At 37.2% G+C, this 19,499-nt stretch overlaps 3 protein-coding genes across 5 annotated transcripts; 1 reads left to right on the top strand and 2 right to left on the bottom strand.

Annotated features, from left to right (window-relative positions):
- The first annotated feature begins 796 nt into the window (after positions 1-796).
- LOC115448339 (DDB1- and CUL4-associated factor 10 homolog) lies at positions 797-10,874 on the top strand. Of its 3 annotated transcripts, none has more exons than XM_037447116.1 (10): positions 797-1,063; positions 1,430-1,799; positions 3,751-3,906; positions 4,251-4,310; positions 4,568-4,785; positions 6,243-6,381; positions 7,189-7,271; positions 8,547-8,669; positions 10,063-10,222; positions 10,543-10,874. In XM_037447116.1, the coding sequence occupies exons 1-10, from the start codon at positions 954-956 to the stop codon at positions 10,816-10,818; spliced, it is 1,695 nt and encodes a 564-aa protein (XP_037303013.1). In that variant the 5' UTR covers positions 797-953; the 3' UTR covers positions 10,819-10,874. The 3 variants fall into 3 exon arrangements, with proteins under 3 accessions (XP_037303013.1, XP_037303014.1, XP_037303015.1); XM_037447117.1 differs by having other exon boundaries at positions 10,066-10,222; XM_037447118.1 differs by lacking the exon at positions 8,547-8,669.
- Positions 10,875-11,261: 387 nt separating this feature from the next.
- LOC119193506 (electron transfer flavoprotein subunit beta-like) lies at positions 11,262-14,478 on the bottom strand. Its single transcript, XM_037447119.1, has 6 exons — positions 14,302-14,478; positions 13,513-13,671; positions 13,160-13,318; positions 12,820-12,900; positions 11,852-11,992; positions 11,262-11,523 (listed from the first exon to the last, which is right to left on the bottom strand). The coding sequence occupies exons 1-6, from the start codon at positions 14,350-14,352 to the stop codon at positions 11,353-11,355; spliced, it is 762 nt and encodes a 253-aa protein (XP_037303016.1). The 5' UTR covers positions 14,353-14,478; the 3' UTR covers positions 11,262-11,352.
- Positions 14,479-15,650: 1,172 nt separating this feature from the next.
- LOC119193507 (splicing factor 3B subunit 2-like) lies at positions 15,651-17,819 on the bottom strand. The gene is made up of 6 exons (XM_037447120.1): positions 17,608-17,819; positions 17,347-17,422; positions 17,035-17,205; positions 16,659-16,765; positions 16,159-16,367; positions 15,651-15,938 (listed from the first exon to the last, which is right to left on the bottom strand). Exons 3-6 carry the CDS (start codon positions 17,163-17,165, stop codon positions 15,870-15,872), a joined length of 516 nt encoding a protein of 171 aa, XP_037303017.1. The 5' UTR covers positions 17,166-17,205; positions 17,347-17,422; positions 17,608-17,819; the 3' UTR covers positions 15,651-15,869.
- Positions 17,820-19,499: the final 1,680 nt, after the last annotated feature.

Here is a 19,499-nt window from a genome sequence, read left to right on the forward strand (position 1 = left end):
CTAAGACTAAGGCGCAGGCCACACAGAAAAGATGTGGGGCGAGGATGAGGCGCAGACGGGGCGCCGTCGCAATTTTTTAAAACATTCAACCTTCTATATAAGGGACGAGGCACAGGCGTGATGCTAGGCGCCGCGAGAGATGACGGTTTTCAGCACACCGATTTTGACACGATACATGTCTTCTTCCGAAGATGAAGATGCGTTAATAGCGCTGGTGTGCCTCGCTAATATACAGAGAGTAATTGCAATACTCTGTTCTATTATAATTATAGAGAACTGGATGATTTTCAATTAACTACAAAATTGAACGTTCAATTCATAGTCGTCCCGCATTTTCATTTAATATACAATATTCTTCCTTCTCTCAACACGTCGCAACTACTCAAGGACACGTAGTTTTGTGTGACAACGACGCGCGAGTGTCGGCACTCGCGCCCCACCTCGCCCGCACCCCCGTCCTTCGGCGCTCGCAAAAGTGCCCTGTCCTTTCTGTATGTTTTAGAATAGGGCGCAGGCAAGTAAGAGTCGTGTCCGTATCGTGTCCACGCCCTGTTTTTTCTGTATATTTTGTGACGCGTCGTTTCTATACATTTTGTATAAAAGAGGCGCGGAAGAAACATATGTCCGCGCCCCGTCCGCGTCTTACGTCTTTTCTGCGTCCAGCGCATAAGATGACGCGGGCGATGTGCGGGTGCGGGGTGTCTCCTCCCTCGCACCTCAGATTATATACCGATTGCCATGTCGACCTGTCGCATACATTAATATTTCATTCCTGTTATTTGCTTCCATGGTAAATAATGGAGTTGTTATCGTGATTTTTTTAATTAGATGGCAATGGCGCCCTACGTATAATGATTTAGGGGTTTTTGGAACTGAAAAGATTTTGACGCAAAAGCTTCTAGAAACACTTGTATTAAATAAAATATAACTGCATATTATGCTATTTCAGGACAATGTTGGTGGCAGCTTGTGAGAAGAAATCAATACAGATATTTGATCCTCTGACTCACCAGAAGATTCAATCTGTCAATGATGCACATTCAGATTGTGTTAATTGTGTTAAGTAAGTATCAATGCATTTTGTAAAAATAAAATATTTTATCATAGTTCAAGTAAGTAAGTAAGCAGAATTTTACACCATGTCATCGAAAATAAGCAAACATAGACCCCCTCTTTTTGGTGGTTGCGATAATACTACAACGAACCTAAATACCTATTTTTACAATACTCTGTTTAATCCATAAAATCAATTCTGTAATCTTATAATTTTTATACAGGAAACATGTAAGAAAAAAATTTAAACTAAAATATACTACTGTAACTCTTTGATCTGTCAATGAATACGAGTATTAATTAATATATTAGTCAAATATTTCCCTTGAAATACATAAACATCTTATTTAAGTGACTATAAGCTAATCTTCCACAGATTCCTGGACGCCCGAATGTTCGCGACATGCTCGGACGACACAACAATAGCGTTATGGGATGTGCGCAACTTAAAGAAGAAAATACGCACACTGCTTGGCCACTCCAAATGGGTGAAGAACATTGAGTTCTCAGTAAAAGACAAATTGCTGGTGACTTCCGGATTGGACGGCAGCATATACACGTGGGACATAAACTCGTATACCGAATACAATCTGGTGTATCAGAAGGTGTTTCACACGTCGAGCCTGATGAGGTGCAGGCTGTCACCCGACGCGCGGCAAATGGTGATGTGTACCACCGGCGGCTTGCTCATCATCATTCACGACCTGAACCTGTCCACGTTAGCTCAAGATTTACACGGATTTAAGGTAAAGGTTGAAGCTGCTTCTTTCGTGCCTGAGTTGTTATGTATTGTAGTCATGTTGGTTTAATTATGAACATGTTTAAGCATGGGCGTAGCTAGATTCATTTTCTAGGGAAGGAAAATGTCCTAGACGAAATAAAATAACTTGTGTGTAGATTATGGTCGTTTTAAAAATTATAATAATAGTAGGTTGTCTCAAAATCTTGTGGATGGGCTCTAGGGGGGACGTACTGCGCCTATATGTTTAATGTGAATTTTATAACTTAAGTATTACATTTCCCACCACTGTCGGCATTTTGACACTCACTAAGAATCATTCGAGTCATGCCAAGACTCTGTGCAGTTTAGTTTTGTATAATTTGCTATCTCTAGCCTACAAAATAATAACTTGAGACTAAAGGTCACTGGGATTACGCATTATCATCTGAGGTGTAAAGTTGCTAAGAAAAATAAATATTTATTATTCCATCTGTCCTCATTCCACTTAATGTGGATCGGGTCAACACCCTTTTCAAGTATATCGCAAAAGCGAATACGGCTCAGTTTGGACGAGCTGTTGCTTCCTCGCGTCGTACATATTTGGATGGGTCCAATCATGGGCGACTTGTGTTACAAACATCCCACTGATGTGTGATCTAAAATCGAACTTATGATCTTCAAGGCAATTTACACCATCAGTAGACGAAGATGGCGACTGTAGGAAATTAAATGACACATTTCATTGGAATCTATACTATTATATAAAGCTGAAGAGTTTGTTTGTTTGTTTGTTTGTTTGAACGCGCTAATCTCAGGAACTACCGGTCCAAACTGAAAAATTCTTTTTGCGTTGGATAGCCCTTTATTCGTGGAGTGCTATAGGCTATATATCATCACGCTATACCCAATAGGAGCAGAGCAGTAATGGGTAATCTCAGGAACTACTGGTCCAAACTGAAAAAATCTTTTTGCGTTGGATAGCCCTTTGTTCGTGGAGTACTATAGACTATATATCATCACGCTATACCCAATAGGAGCGGAGCAGTAATGGCTAATCTCAGGAACTACCGGTCCAAACTGAAAAATTCTTTTTGTGATGGATAGCCCTTTATTTGTGGAGCGCTATAGGCCATATATCATCACGCTATGACCAATAGGAGCGGAGCAGTAATGAAACATGTTGCAAAAACGGGGAAAAATTATTAGTTTTGAGAGCTTCCGTTGCGTGCGCTCCGTAAACGGTTAAAGTTATGCAACAATGATGTATGACGGGATTGTTCCTCTTAAAAAGTTCTAAAAATATATATTATAAAACAAAGTCCCCGGCTGCATCTGTCTGCCTGAACGTGTTAAACTCAAAAACTACCCAACGTATTAAGATGAAATTTGGTATGGAAACAGTTTGAGACCCTGGGAAGAACAAAGGCTCCCGGGAAACTACTACTTTTATAACGGAAAACTTTAGCCTGAAAAACTTTATAACGCGGGCGGAGCCGCGGGCAAAAGCTAGTATATTTAAAAGTTCAATACAGCACTCTGTATACTGTCAGAAAAAAAAATGAATACTCTTTAAATGCAACACAGTTATATATAATTATTTTCTAGTAACTTGTTAATAGCACCAATCATTAATGATAGTAGTCCATCCATAGTGGATCTTATCAAATTGCCTTAATGTAGACCATCTAAGATAAAATTAATCATAATAGTTTTTGTGTATTTTCCAAGTTGTTACATAATGTAAAATCCCATTTATATTATCTGACAAAAAGTTTAGTTTTCCTAAAGATTTATAATGTGGTATGTAGCAGCAAGCTAAGGAAACTAAGTGTAAAGCCTTTACCTTAAAGAGATAATAAGGAAAACCAAAACAAACCTGTGATATTGTCAAGAAATCTGAAATCCGAAGCAGTCATCAGATTCTCCTGTATTTAATCTTACAGCTCAATTATTATAACTATTGTTATTTTTTGCAGCCAAATCTATACAGGCTGATGCAAATGAGTCAACAAATGATACCAATAGCAGCTATGTACGACCATCTGTTTGATAGCAGTAGGAAGGAGAATCGAGTGGAATTTGTCGCTGACTTCCCCGAGGACAATGACGCTGAGGTGGTCAGCGCGCTCCAGGTGCGTGATTTCCATTTTTTGTAGGTTCAAATGTTCATAAATAACAATGCAGGCCGGCATTATTGTGTCGACTGGCGAAAGATAATTATCTTTCGTCATCCGACACTGCTGGACTCCGCTCCACTTATCATCAGGTGCAATGGGGTTACCTTGTTGTGCCTATGGCCCCATATAAATAAAAGTAAAATAGAATAAAAATAATCACTTAACTCTGTATGGAACTGAACTGCCCTAGTCATTCATCTGCTCACTAATTTCAATGCTTACTTAATATGAAAAATAATTATTTATTGCTAATTATGTCAATAGGCTTTACGTTAAATAAGATGCATTATTTTTTTCAGATTCACCCACAAGGATGGAGCGCTTTGAGTAGGAATATTAGTCATGATGATAGGTCCGAGGTAAAAACATTTACATAATGTCCATAACAGCTATGCCAAGGCATTTCTATTTCAGTATAATAGTCTGATTAAAATAAGTTATAATGATAACTCAATATGGAATACTTTAAACGAATCATAATATTGTAATTTAATATGATCTCTATTTTATTTAAAAGCAGAGAAACCATTACTAAGCCAGGCAGACAGTAATGGTTTCTCTGTGTCAAAAGTGTTGAATTAGAAAAAGTTCATAATATGTTTGCACATGTGTACAGTGGACGTGCATACACGACATCCAGCCGCTGGAGTCGGAGCGCGGCGTGGCGCGCGACTCGTGCCGCGCTCCGCCGCGCTGCGCCCCGTCCCCCGCGCCTGCGCACGCGCCCGCGTCTCCGCCGCGCCGCGCGCCCCCGCGCCGCCTGCCAGCGCGTGCGCGCCTCCGCCCGCTAGCGCGCACGCACTCGCGCTCGCAGCTACTCGACGGGATATCACCGTGAGTCCATTTATAATCAAAGACCCGGAGCGTTTCATGCCATTAGTAAGTGAACTTTTCTAATTTATTGTAAATTGCATTTTGCTTATCAACAGTTGTGTTGGTTACATGTTTAATAATGCAGTGCCTATGTAATTTTATTCTGGATTGACTGTGTCGTGGTCAAAGAACCTGATATTTTAAAATTTTGTATAGTCTCGTGTTCAGTAGCGTGCCAATTAAATATTATTAAATTTGTATGATGATATCGGGGGTTTACTGCGAAAATCTGCTAAACTAAATTTTTTGCAAAAATTGTTAAATACATGAAAAATGTTGTATTGGTAAAACCGGCTAAGTGCTACGCTCAATGTTTTACAAAATATTATAGTAACAACAGTTAAATACAACTAATTGCTATATATATATACTTGATTGCTTAAATATCATAAACGACGTTATAAATGATTTCCAAAATAAATGGTCCATTTAAAAGAGAATCAAGGTTCATAACCTCTTTTTCGTTTTAAAAGGGCGAACAATTTTTTTTAATACATCTTGAGTAAATAAAATATAAAAATTTAATCGTATTTAGCACAAGCATCCTGTTACTATCGCTATTAAATTTGTGTACACATTATTTTTAATATAAATCGTATGAAACATAAATAATGTCGAATCAAGCGCATTTTAGCAATATATGTGTAAAAGCGACTGACTGTCTGACCTTACTCATGAATTTCCTGATTTTATACATTTCTATCTATACTATTATATCAAAAAGAAGAATTTGTTTATTTCTACGCGCTAATCGCAGGAACTACCTGTTCGAACTGAAAAATTATTTTAGTGTTCGATATCTCATTTATCGAAGAAGGCTATACATATATCATCATGCTACAATAAATATGAGTGGAGCAGTAATAAAAAATATTGAAAAATGGATAACATTTATTACTTTTGAGAGGTTGCGTGCGCTGCGTAAACGGTTAAAGTTATACAACAATCATGAATTGTTCCTCTTAAAAAATTCTAAAAAATATATTATAAAACAAAGACCCCAGCCGCATCTGTCTACCTGTCTGGACGCGATAAACTCAAAAACTACCTAATGGATTTCGATAAAATTTGGTATGGAGAGAGTTTGAGACCCTCGAAAGGATATTGGCTACTTTCTATCCTGGGAAAATATATAGCGTGACTTTAATAACGGAAAACTTTATTCCGGAAAAACTTAAACACGCAGGCAGAGCTGCGGGCAAAAGCAAGTCACACACATGAAGTAATATTACACAAAATAATGTTTATTATATATCCTAACTTGTGACTATTAAAGTAATTGAGGCCTTCCGTAATTAAAGCATTTTTATTGGGTTTAAAGTTGTAAATGTAATAACTCAAAACTGCTACACTGCATTTAGCAGGTTTTCGCAGTAAACCCTCGGTATCGTGATTGTGTTGTGTGTTTGTGTGTGCAGGGCGTCCCGCTCGCGAGCCGAGTCGGAGCCCGAGCCGGAGCCGGGCCCGAGCTCGGCGGCGTCGTCGGTGCCGGCGGAGGAACAACTCGCCGCGCCCGCGCCCGCCCCCGCCGCGCCGCCCGCCGCACGACTCGTCGCGGTAAGCTCGTATAAACTCACCTTTATTACCGAACAGTTAAAGTAAACCAATTGGAATTGCGTACCGTTCGAAACTATGATATTTTATTATAATAATACATCAACTTAACTACAATTACTTCATGTACACACAAATAACAATTATTTTATACTAGTTGACCTGACAGACGTTGTCCCGGCTTAACAATGAATTTGCAGCGCGCATTCTGTCAATCGCTGACAGTTATTTCAAACAATTGATAGTTATATAAAATTAATATTTTCGTTATGTTTTCTTAATTTTCTAATTTTCTGCGCAATTTTTTGAACTTTTTATTTCATAAGAATCTTGTCCTGACAATAAAACCACAACAAAAAGAAATTGTAAAATCGGTCCAGCCGTTCACGCGTGATAGCGTGACCAAGGGAAATAGGGATTCATTTTTATATATATAGATTATTTACTTTTTAAGTTTAATTTTAATAGCAGATTACTGTTGATTTTGTTCTGTAAATAGTTTGTTTTGTATTTTACTATTCCAATAATATAAGAGTAATGGGTATTATTTTATATTCTATGTACTCCCTTAATACACACATCAGAATGTAATTCAAGTACCTACATAATTTGGTATTATAAATAAAAATGTATGTACTATAAATATATTAAATAAATGAATGGTTATGCAGAAGCGCAACTAAGTGTAAATGCCCTTTGCGAGCTTACACGTGCGTCCTGTGCTTTGAATACACCTTGTATATTATATTTTATTTCTAATGCGTCCTATGTTTTGAATTCACCCTGTATATTATATTTTGTTTCTTTTAGAGCATGTCTAGTATTCAGAACGACGTGTGGGAAGCTTCCATCACGGTCAAGCAGAATAGAATGCTCCAAGAATTTTACAGCAGGTGAGAAAACTAATATATTTTGTTGTTTATCTGGAATAAATAAATTTAAAGTTGTTTGTCTGTAGTAAAATAATAAATGACGTGTGCTTCATCACATTTAGTTATAAGAGTACTTACTTACGTTTAAACTTGTATAATGATGTTAATATTAATGATGATGCTTGAATGAATTTGAATGATGTGGGCTTGTAATAAATAAGATTTGCCTATATGATATTGCTCTTCAACTTTCTTTCTCTTCAAAATTTTACACAGGTCGTTTATAATTTGAAATAGCATAATTGCTACTTTTATTGTTATAAAATATATGGAGCCGTGAACAAAAACTAGTAATAAATAATTCGTACCGGGTCTTTTTTATTATATTTATAGCCTCGAAGTGAGTGCCGGTAGTATACATTGCAGCTTGGCCCATTTATCAGACTAAAAAAGTTCCTAATAAATTATGTTAAGTCATGCTCATCTATCTATATCTATATCTTCTATATCTTCTATCTATACTTATAATAAATCTGTAGAGAGGTCAATTCTGTACATGAAATATATTTCCAAAATAACTATCAGGGGGTGATTAGGGATCGATACTGATGCCAAAAATGCAATTAGTAAAATTTTTGTCTGTCTGTCTGTCTGTATAACCGTTATAGAAACAATAACTACTCGACGGATTTTAACGAAACTTGGTACAATTATTTGTCATACTCCTGTGCTGGTTATAGTATACTTTTCATCACGCTACAATTAATAGGAGCAGAGCAGTGAAGGGAAATGTTGGGAAAACGGGAGAAGTTACTCCATTTTTAAGCTTCCGTCGCGTGTGCAACCTTAATGGTTAAAGCTACACAGAAATCATGTATGACGGAAATGTTCTCCTTAAAATTATGTAAAAATATCCCACGACAACATATGTCTATCTTTTATGGTTGACTCACAATAACACGTGTAACTTCCGATAGCTTAGCAGTTCGAAGCTTTTTCATTATATTTGTCTACTCTTACGTTTATAACACTCTCAGTCATCCCTAATTAAAAAAGTTAACATTATTAAATATTCCATAAAAAGAATCATAGAAATCGGTATGGAAACACCAAAGTTATACATGAAATACGCTAATAATAAACCATCATGCGTGAATACTGAATCATGCTATAAGGATTACTTTTGTATATATATAAGGTCGCGAACGCACAGGCAGGCGGCTTGCTTGGCACCTAGAGGCTAGTCTTACCTAAAATAAATTGATCGGCCGATGTATGTTGTGTGTGTGAGCGCAGGGGGCAATTGCGGCGGAACTTCAACATGCAGCGGATAACGGGCATCAACACGGGCATCACGCCGCCCGCCGCGCTGCGCCCGCGCCTCACAGGATTCGGCTTCGCCGTCGACCCCGGGGAGAGGTAATCCGACACATAACTAGTCTAACGAAAGGATAGCATCCACTATAATGTTCGAACGAGTTCGTATTGTGAGCCACATCCAGAAATCATTAAACCCATGTCTCTAGTGACGTAGTGGCGCAACGAGAATTCACGAAGCGGTACGAGCGCAGTCCGAATATTCAACAACCCACGTTCAACGTCCCACCGATTTTAAGATCGATTTAGAACTACCTTCATAGTTTTAAATATTGTGATTAATTGTAATTAATGTAGTTTATAGAATTGTACCTATTAATGTTTACGCATATGTATTATAGATATTACACAAACACCTGTACTAGTAGCCTATACATATAAACTTATTTTATTTTGTTTGTATCTCATGTAAGTGAATCCAATTCTTATCTATACTATTATATAAAGCTGAAAAGTTTGTTTGTTTGTTTGTTTGTTTGAACGCGCTAATCTCAGGAACTACCAGTCCAAACTGAAAAATTCTTTTTGCGTTGGATAGCCCTTTGTTCGTGGAGTACTATAGGCTATATATCATCACGCTATACCCAATAGGAGCGGAGCAGTAATGGCTAATCTCAGGAACTACCGATTCGAACTGAAAAATTATTTTTGTGTTGAATAGCCCTTTGTTTGTGGAGTGCTCTGAGTTATATATCATCACGCTATGACCAATAGGAGCGGAGCAGTAATGGCTAATCTCAGGAACTACCAGTTTGAACTGAAAAATTCGTTTTGTGTTGGATAGCCCTTTATTTATGGGGTACTATAGGCTGTATATCATCACGCTATGACCAATAGGAGCGGAGCAGTAATGAAACATGTTGCAAATACGGGGACAATTTATTAGTTTTGAGAGCTTCCGTTGCGTGCGCTGCGTAAACGGTTAAAGTTATGCAACAATGATGTATGACGGGATTGATCCTCTTAAAAAGTTCTATAAAAATATATTAAAAAACAAACTCCCCCGCTGCATCCGACTGCCTGAACGTCTTAAACTCAAAAACTACCCAACGTATTAAGATGAAATTTGGTATGGAGACAGTTTGAAATCCTGGGAAGAACATAGGCTCCCGGGAAACTACTACTTTTATAATGGAAAACTTTAGCCTGAAAAACTTTACAACGCGGGCGGAGCCGCGAGCATGAGATAATAAAGTTTCTTTAACCGTATAATGTTACCGTTTTACACAACCCTCATGCAAGACGTTAATTAAGTCTTTAGACAAGAACAGATCTCCCCAGTCTCCCCTTTGGTTCCACGGTTAATATTTATGTAACCAACACAACTGAGCTGATCTATGTTTTGATACTAAGCTATTTACATGAGTCAAGTGTTTTGTCTATTGTAAAGTTTTACGAATTTATTTGGTAAATTTCGGCTTATCTTTGTTTTTAGTAGCATGTTGGCGCCGTCCACATCGGGCCACACGTCTCGCGACATCACCACCGAAGACGGTCCCGCGCCCAGGCGATACGCGGATAGGTTCATAAGGCAGAATAAAGAAAGACTGCTCTACTACATAGAGGAGACCAACGAGGGCAAAGGGTTTATCAAAGTTAGTAACTGCTTATTCAAAGGTATTTTTGGTAAAGAGCATCGTTACTGCTTTCACCAAAGGACCCTAGTTAAGATGATGCTTTGCAACTATAGTGTAAGAAGATCCTCAATATACACTACACAACTATCACTTAAGTAAGCGGAAACCTGGAGACGAGCCAGGTGTGGACAAAGGTCGTCGAGATTAAGTATTTGATTATCGTGAGACAAATTATTATTTTAAATTCAGAACTAGATTACACCTATAGTTACACCATTGTCTAGATTCAGGGTTGTTAGAATCTGTCAGGTGCATAAATCTATTTAATGTGTTCACAGGAACTCTGCTATTCAGCGGATGGTCGGCTAGTGTGTTCGCCTTTCGGCCGCGGTATGCGACTCTTGGCATTAAACGAAGACTGCAGCGAACTGCCACACTGCGTCCAGGATCTCAACAGGCCACGGCTGATGGTGGACGTGGGGCAAAGCCTCGGCATTCACCAAGACCTGGTGGTTAGCTCAAGGTTCAGCCCCCGCTACCACATGCTGGTGACAGGCTGCTTAGAGGGCAAGATACTGTGGTACCAACCGTACAGCGGCGAGGCTCTTTACTAGTTACTTAATAAATTAAATTTACCTCAACACATTTCATAAATCAAATAGATACCAAATTGCATTTTTATTTCCGTCGCCATTTTAGCAGTGTATTATGTAGTATGTACACGTAATCCACTAGGAATATAAATTGTCATTCATCATATCTTCTACTGTTTTAAATTCAAGTAAAGACTACTCTAGTAAATGTGTAACTAAGATTTCGAAAGTATTCTACGAGTCATATAATGATAGCCTAATAGAGGACCCATTACTATAGGATGTAGAACTAACATAATAGCCAAACTGTTAAGTTAAACAAGCTCAACACTGCCCGCCGTTAAGAGATGATGAACAGCTTTCTGCTACTGTTATTTTAAAGAACCTAATACTCATAGGAAAAGAATTAGGAAACACAAGCATGTCTATCCTAAGAATGCTGCTAAAATAATCAAAACTACACATTTAAACTCGATTTGATTTAAATTTATTTTAACAATATGCACATTTTACTACCATCATAATTCTGTATACAGTTTGTACAATATTGATGATTCACACGTGTCCTCCCTCCTTGAGTTTGGTGACAAGCGTGTCCACATCAGGCACAATAGATCCGGCCTGCCTCACCGGTGGGTCTTCGACGGACAGCACCTTGATTCTTGGCGCCAGGTCTACTCCTAGGTCTTTGGCTGACATCTTCTTCAATGGCTTCTTCTTAGCTTTCTGACATATTTATATTTTGTAATTAGTAATTAGTTAGTAGAAGACAAATGTATAGTTTTTTGTAATGGTTATGATTATGAATAAATTTTCTAACTGAAAAAATTCCACTTTGAATGACCTAACTTGGCAAGTCCAATCCCAAAAATGTACACCATCTGCATTAAAGTAATGTGTGAAATAATTCTCAGTGAAACAACTTGCCACGTTGTTCGTCTATCTTTTGTAGCTTAAGGTAATATGTTAACTGGTTCTTCAAGTTGGGTAGCTGTGAACATCAGACTGATTTTTTGGGAATTTTTATCGTAGTCTACTAATAAATAAACTTTACCATGATGTTGGGTAGTGTGGCGTATCTGGGCTCGTTGAGCCTGAGATCTGCGCTGAGGACGGCCGGTAGTTTCGTCTTGATCACCTCCAGTCCGCCGTCAATCTCGCGCGTCACCGTCAAGCCCGCGTCAGTCTTTTCTACCTTATCACGTGATAAACAAGCTATAAGTTAATATTTCGTAATCTAATTATTATCAAAAATGGAATCGATTATGGCACCTGAATCTTATAGCATGTACTGAAACATGAAAACAAAAATAATTTCTATAAAACCACTAAATATCTTACTTTCCTAAATTTATTATATAAATCAGACATCCAGAAGCTCTGATTTACATTCCATATAATTTATTTATTTATAAGATAATTTTTATAAGTTAGATAACATTAGTATAAAGTGACAAATTAGCTTAGTCAAATTAAATTAAATTAGTCACAATAGAAATATGACAAATAAACAAAATTGGACCCACTTTCAACCAATTTTAAAACATATTATAAAACATTATTATTAGAAATTAAATATAAAATGCTTAAAACTTTTAAAACCGTAAATAATCAATATCAATTCAGTTATCAGCTCATTCCACAGCACAGTGTTAGTAACAATGATAAAAAATGAGATTTGAATCTACAGCAGAGGTTATCAGTCCAATGTGGATATAATTTTAAGATAAACACTAGGAATGAATTTCATAAATAGAATTCATATACATATATTACACTCAATAATTCATTTAAATGACTGCGAAATAGATGGACTGCTAATATAGAAACCTTTTGTTATTTTTAAGTATCATGAATATTGAAAGCAGAAAGATGTTAATGTGAGACATAAATGGAATTTAAATATTCCATCACGCTATACTCATTATCAAAATAGGATGTCATAATATAAGGTTATTATTGAATTTCTATACAAATATATAATTATTAAAATTTACTTTAACTACATCTATGTCATCTTACCTTTGAAGCAAATGTGCCTTGTGGCCAATCTAATAGTGCTGCTGTCATCTGTGCGGTTTGGTTGGAGTCATCATCAATAGCCTAAAACAAATAGTATTTTATTAGTTGCTAGTCAGAAACGGATTTTGTTCTAATGTGCTTCTTGTTAGAAAATATAAATGAATAACAATGTAATAAATATTACTTTAAAATAAATGTTTTTTTTACATAATTTTTAGTTATTAATATTTCATTTGTTATATAATCTTAGCCCTATTACTATTGTCGAAATAATAATAATAAATAGTATCACAAATCACATGTAACAATAAATTACCATTAAATATTAATAAGAAAATACCTGCTTGCCAACAATAACAATATCAGCTTTCTCATCCTGTGACAGTTTGGCGAGGATTTTAGCCACATGTAGGGGTTGGAGAGTTTCATACTCCTTGCCAGCTACTTCCACATGGATGGCTCGGTCAGCACCCATAGCCAAAGCTGTTCTTAGGGTTTCCTAAAATCATCACATATTCACACATAAAATCTAAAACCCACAAACTAAAAAGAAAGTAATATATGAAAAGCTATACTCTAGGTTTCATTTATAAATATGCTCATGAAATAAATTGTTTATAAAAAGGTATTGAAATAAGTTTAAAATACTTTCTAAAAAAATGTTCCATTTTTAAAAATGTACTGCTTACTTACTTGTGCTTGTGAAGGTCCACAAGACACTGCAATAACTTCACTTGCAATCTTTTTTTCCTTCATCCTGACTGCCTCCTCCACAGCGATCTCATCAAAAGGATTCATGGAGTGCTTCACCCCATCTGTCACCACACCAGACTTGTCTGGCTTCACACGGATCTAAAAATATTAACATTAATAATTGTATTGTTGGATCCAGTCCAAACGGGGAGAATTTTGATCAAATAATTGTTAGTACATTTTCATTATCAACAATTATTATTACTTATATCACATAAAACTTATAACAAAATGATATAACTGTTTAAAAATACATTTTGAATATCCATAATTACGTTGTGGTCATTATTTTTACCTGTAATAGTTATCTAAATCTTATAAAATGGTATGTGAACATATTTTAACAATAAGTGTCTTATCTGCTGCTTTATAAATAATTTTGACATAAATCCAAGAGTAAAATTAAATAGTTGAAGATAAAGGAAAAATAATAAAACACATATAATTGGCAATATCACTATTTTGTTTATGTAATATTAATAATTTAAATACATAATAGGCAAGTATGTGTTCCCATATAACTTCAAGGTGTCTTCGACTGTTGATATTTTGATAAGGACATATTGGTAGAAAATCAAGCGACATTGACCATTTTATTCGCAAGCGCAATGAAAAAAAATATATACAGGTATTTCACTATTTAAAAAAATCTTGTTTTAATGAAATAAAAAACAATAGGAATGCACTTGAAAAATTTAAAAGTAACCTTTGCACTGCAACACAACTTACTTTTACAGCGTAGTCAATAACTCGCTTTACACCGACTAAAACACGGGACATGGTTGATTTTTATATTTATTATGTAATACTTAAAATTAACGTAAAACTAAACTTTAGCAAAATTTAATAAAACAAATTAACTTTGAGTACGAAGTCCAGAAATTAAAAAAGTAGAATTAGAGATGTGCTGTAACACGTAGATCAACTCGATTAATCGCTAATACGATTAACAATTTCACAGATTAAATAATCGATTATAGTTTTTAACAATCGATGTTGATGCAAAGGAATATCCTGTGAATACAATACAATAAATAATAAAGACAAGCTTAGAAAACCAGTCATGTTAGTCATCATTGCATAGTTGTTTATTGCAATTTTTCAATTTGATATTCTGTCTACTCTCTTTACGATTAGAGTATAGAAATTTCCCTGTGCACAGAGGTGGTGCGCAATATAGAATATAAACGAAGAAAATTATACCAATCGAACAGTGACCCAATTACATAACTGAGGGCTCTAATGCTAAAAAAAGTACTATTGGTCAAAAGTCCGGGGCAGAACCTCAGTGCAACGCACTGCTTAGCCCCATGGTAACTACGCCCTTGAGACCGACAACTCTATCCGAAAAAAAAATTACTTATAATTAATTTCATCCTTTGGATAGGTATATATAACATAATAATATCAACCCTGTAATATATACTGTCCTAGCGCTGGGCCTCCTCAACTACTAAGAGGGTTTAAGTCTTAGTTCACCACGCTGGTGTAGTGCGGTTGGCAGACATCACATACGATCAAAATTCTTGTAGAGACTTTCTCGGCTACGTAGGTTTCCTCACGATGTTTTCTATAATACATAAAGAATGAGTATTCTTATTATTCAAGGTTTACGAGTGTAAACCTTGCATATTAGTAGTTAAAATATATTTGGTATTTTATGAGAGGATTCAAATATATTTCATAATCGAGTAGTTCATTATTCGCGGATCGATTTTTATAAAGTCTATCACAAAACACTGTACTTTATTTACACTCAGAACTAAAGAAACGAATAGTAATATAGTATATATATAGTAGAGCGTACTCTGAAATATATGCTGAGGCCAGGGCCATAAAGCTCAATAGCCGCAGAATAAATAAGATATAAATTTACGTAAAATCGAAATTTACCACTAGATAATACAAAGCACAGACAAAAATTAGGCTATATGTTTTTACTAAATATGCTGTCTCCACAATAATGCTGCCTGTATGTCACTCATTGCTATTTGTGCGTATCAAACAGGAGATTTATTAAAATTTAGAAAAAAAACATGTTTCATCACAACATAATATATTTTAAAATTAAAACATCATTAATTTTATAATATTTATTTCACTTAGATAATGTCACATAGAATGCATTCGAGTTTATCGAAAAGATGTTTATAATATTTACACTGTTATAGGGTGTTTCTTTAACACGAATTATTGTTTCACGTCAATCAATAAACTTGATTGCTTCATAATATAACATATTATGTACCCATAGACTTAATACAATGGTATATAATAAGTATGTATCACTAAAGCTATTAGAACTTGAATTCTTTGTATTTCTTCGCCTGCTTTGAATCTGTTGTTTGTTGTCGCTTTCTCTTGTTCTGCAAAATGAAAAATATTAATGTCTATTAATTTTGACACTTTTTTTAAATTGAAATATTTTGTGAATATTAAAAATTCTTTTTCAATCTCACTAATTTCTTACATTAAATGTAACATCAAACTGCTATTTTCAAAGTTATTTCTTTTTACTGTGTTAGATTTTCAATATTGTTTCATAACTACGTTCAGACCGGTTATAAAGACTGTTATGAGGTGTACCTTCTGCCTGGCGACGTGGTCGGCAAGCATGTCGGAAAGGTCCTCGTGGTCGCGAGGGCGCGCGTCGCGCAGGTGCCGCTCGTAGCGCGCCGCCACCGCCTCGGGCTCCAGCTCCAGTTCCGAAGGGTCCAGCGCCACGTCCACGCCGGCGGGCGCTGCGCTGCCCTCGCTGGGAGCGATACCCGCGCCGCCGCCCACCGCACGCTTGCCTACACAATAACACTTATTACTACTTATTATAGGCTACATGCTAGCTTGTCATACACACATATTCATATTTATTTACACATGTAGGTAAACCAATATCATCTAGAAGATTATTATAAAACTAAACTGAGATTTCCTGCAATCAGAATCAAAACCGGGGATATGTTTAAAATGAATATATAAACAGAAAACGTTCAACTTCTGTGACAAAGTCTTGAGGTACATTTAATTTAACACCGTAACTCTATAAAACAGAATATAGATCGAGGGTCGAATCATAAAGCAATAATGACCTGGATTGGCGGCGCTGATGTCGTATACGTGCGTGGAGGCCATCATGCCCGAGGTAAGCCCCACACGTCGCTCTGGCAACACTTGGTACAGTGCCGGCGTGTCGCCGCTATAACAAATACACGTCAAATATAATAAACACACATTTAAATGATACAGAGCACACAAAAAATAACCACACTTAGTAATTAAACAATAGATGTAATATTATTTTTTCCAATAATAATAAGTTGATTATTGGTTACACTGTTTTCCCTTGCAAGTTTTGCAAACCAACGCCTTTGACACCGAGCGATGAAGCTCAGCGTGTCTTTGGCCACACTAATCTTTCTTCAACCCTCAATCAATATAGGAAGATAATTTATGCACACAACATACCCCTCGAGATCGGTGTCGAGTTTCTTCTTCCTGAGCTCGATGGTGTCCGGTGTCTCGACGCCGGGCGGCACGGAGCTGACGCCGAGCGGCGTGACGAGCCCCTCGCCTGGGGTGGCGACGCCGGCCGCCATCTCCTGGTCCGTGCCCTTCTCGCCCTCATCCCTGATTCCTCTGTTATAAAAATGGCAAATTAAGTATTGTATATATACATAATATAGTCCATGCCGAAATTTATCGAACTTATAAAGAATGTTGTATTATTGTAATAAAAGTATTAATAAGTTTAATATAGACATTAGAAGTGTTTATTACCTTCTTCAGATTCTTCTTCTGATTCAGATTCCAATTCACCCCACATTGTTCTGTCAATGTCTTGATCTTCAATGTCCTGAGAACGAAACATTATCTAATGTTACGGAACTATAACACTTTATATAAAAATAAATAGAATTATTTATCTATCAACATATTGACAATTTCAATCTGTCTCAAGGTTGTTGAGTATTTAACTCAATTACTCATGTTTCGACCTATCTATAGAAAAAATAATATTGTGGTAGACAATATACTCACATCCTGTCCACTACTCTGATGCCCAAACACATCACCGTACAACGGCTTGCCCATCTCGTCCACGGGCGGTTTGCCCCACCCGCCGGCGTGGTAGCCAAACGCGCAACCCTCGGGGATAGGCGCGTTCAGTCCAGGAATCTTCAGATTCGGGTACGACGGCGGGGGACCGTACCGCTGCTGCGCGATCAACCATGGCGGTGGTACCTTTTTATTACAAATTCTCCGTGCAACCCACTGAGCTCGTCACCTTGACATCAGATGTTTAGTCTCATAATGCCCAGTAATTGCGCTGGCTGTAATGTCCTTCAAACTAGAATACAACATAGCATGTAACCCCCCGAGGCAATTCTTGTGCGCTTGGTCTCCACACCAAATGCACGCCCATGCACGGGGGCACATTTGCCGCGACCCTAGGCGCACAGCTCGTGCGTATGCCTCTTGGTTGCTAAATTCACATTGAGGCCTGTCTAAGGGTTCGTGAACATTTCCCTTCCCTTCCTTCCAACCATCCTAATAACTCCTTTTCCTTCCCCTTCTCTTCCTTCCCTCTATCCCTCCCATCTTCCTCCCGGGCCCTAAGACCGCCTAGCTGGAGGCTACCGAACCTCCAGTGATAGCGGTAGGGCCCACCAACTATCAGGGGCTGCCGTGGTTGCCAAGCCGGGGGATCGCCTGTACACCATTAGCGGGGTACCCCCAGTGATAACCACGGCAGTTCTAAAAAACATAGCATGTACAATGCTGTTTACTTATACAAAAAACCTCGGTTACGTATGATATCGAAATAGTAATAAAACTACGTTAAAATATAAACAAAGTTCAAAAATAAACGGGCGACGCACCATTGTACGTAACATCACACCAATTCGAGCTGCATTCGACCCCATAGCTCGAAACTATTAACAGTTATAAATTCAATATCAAATAACATAACAAATGTTTTAAATCAATTGAAGTGTGCTGTACATTACAGTTATGATATAAGGCTGCTATTGAATTTGGCACTCGCTCAGATCTCGACTCTTTATCAGCGACGCAACGTCTATTGCACTGAACATGCCTCCTTTTCAAATATATGGTTCTGGTACCGTAGTCTATTGCATAGCGGGCTATGTTTTTAATAGGAATTAATGACAAGCCGCTCGCCTTCTAACCAGCGACTGAACCACCTAAAACAATAGCATTATGCCAAACCTTCAATTATAAAGCACTGCGAAGCATTGCATTGCGCTCATGATCTTGAAACTGTCGAGGGTTAATCATCTCTCGTTAGTCGATATTCTATGGGGCCTCACTCTATTCGCACCTGATGATAAATAGAGTGAGGTTACTTCGCTGTACTAGTATAAAAAAGGTGTTAACTATATTCGCATTGTCCTTTACATGGTTAACAGTTCTTTGAAAAAGTCATTCCGAGACACTAAACAATTTCCCCTGCCAAATGACCCAACAACAAACACATTTACATTCATTCGAAGGGACTCAGTAAATCTATAGATCTAGCATCACATATATTATTTTCGGCTAACACAGCATTAGTGCAATCTGGTGCTAGTAAGCTGCGCAGTTTTATGTGTCGGTAAATCAGTGGCGGGCGGAGGGGCGGGAGGGTGGGTCGCAGGTAGCGCCCTCTGCCGACGGTAATTTACTACAGAAACCGCCCCCGGACATCCACTGAATAAGACCGCTGCAAAGAAGGGTACCTTACATGTTATATTCACAATATTAGTTGGGTTGTATTTTAAAAGTATGTGTATTGTATTGTTTACTTTTCAACGCAACTGTCTATTTCTTTGATAATTATTTAAGATTATTTTCTCTCAAAGGTTTTCTAGAAGGATAGCTTCTAGTGGTAAAGTCAATTGTTATAGAAATAATATGTAGCAGGAGTT

The sequence above is a fragment of the Manduca sexta genome, unplaced genomic scaffold, assembly GCF_014839805.1.
Source record: "Manduca sexta isolate Smith_Timp_Sample1 unplaced genomic scaffold, JHU_Msex_v1.0 HiC_scaffold_613, whole genome shotgun sequence".
Lineage (NCBI taxonomy): Eukaryota > Metazoa > Arthropoda > Insecta > Lepidoptera > Sphingidae > Manduca > Manduca sexta.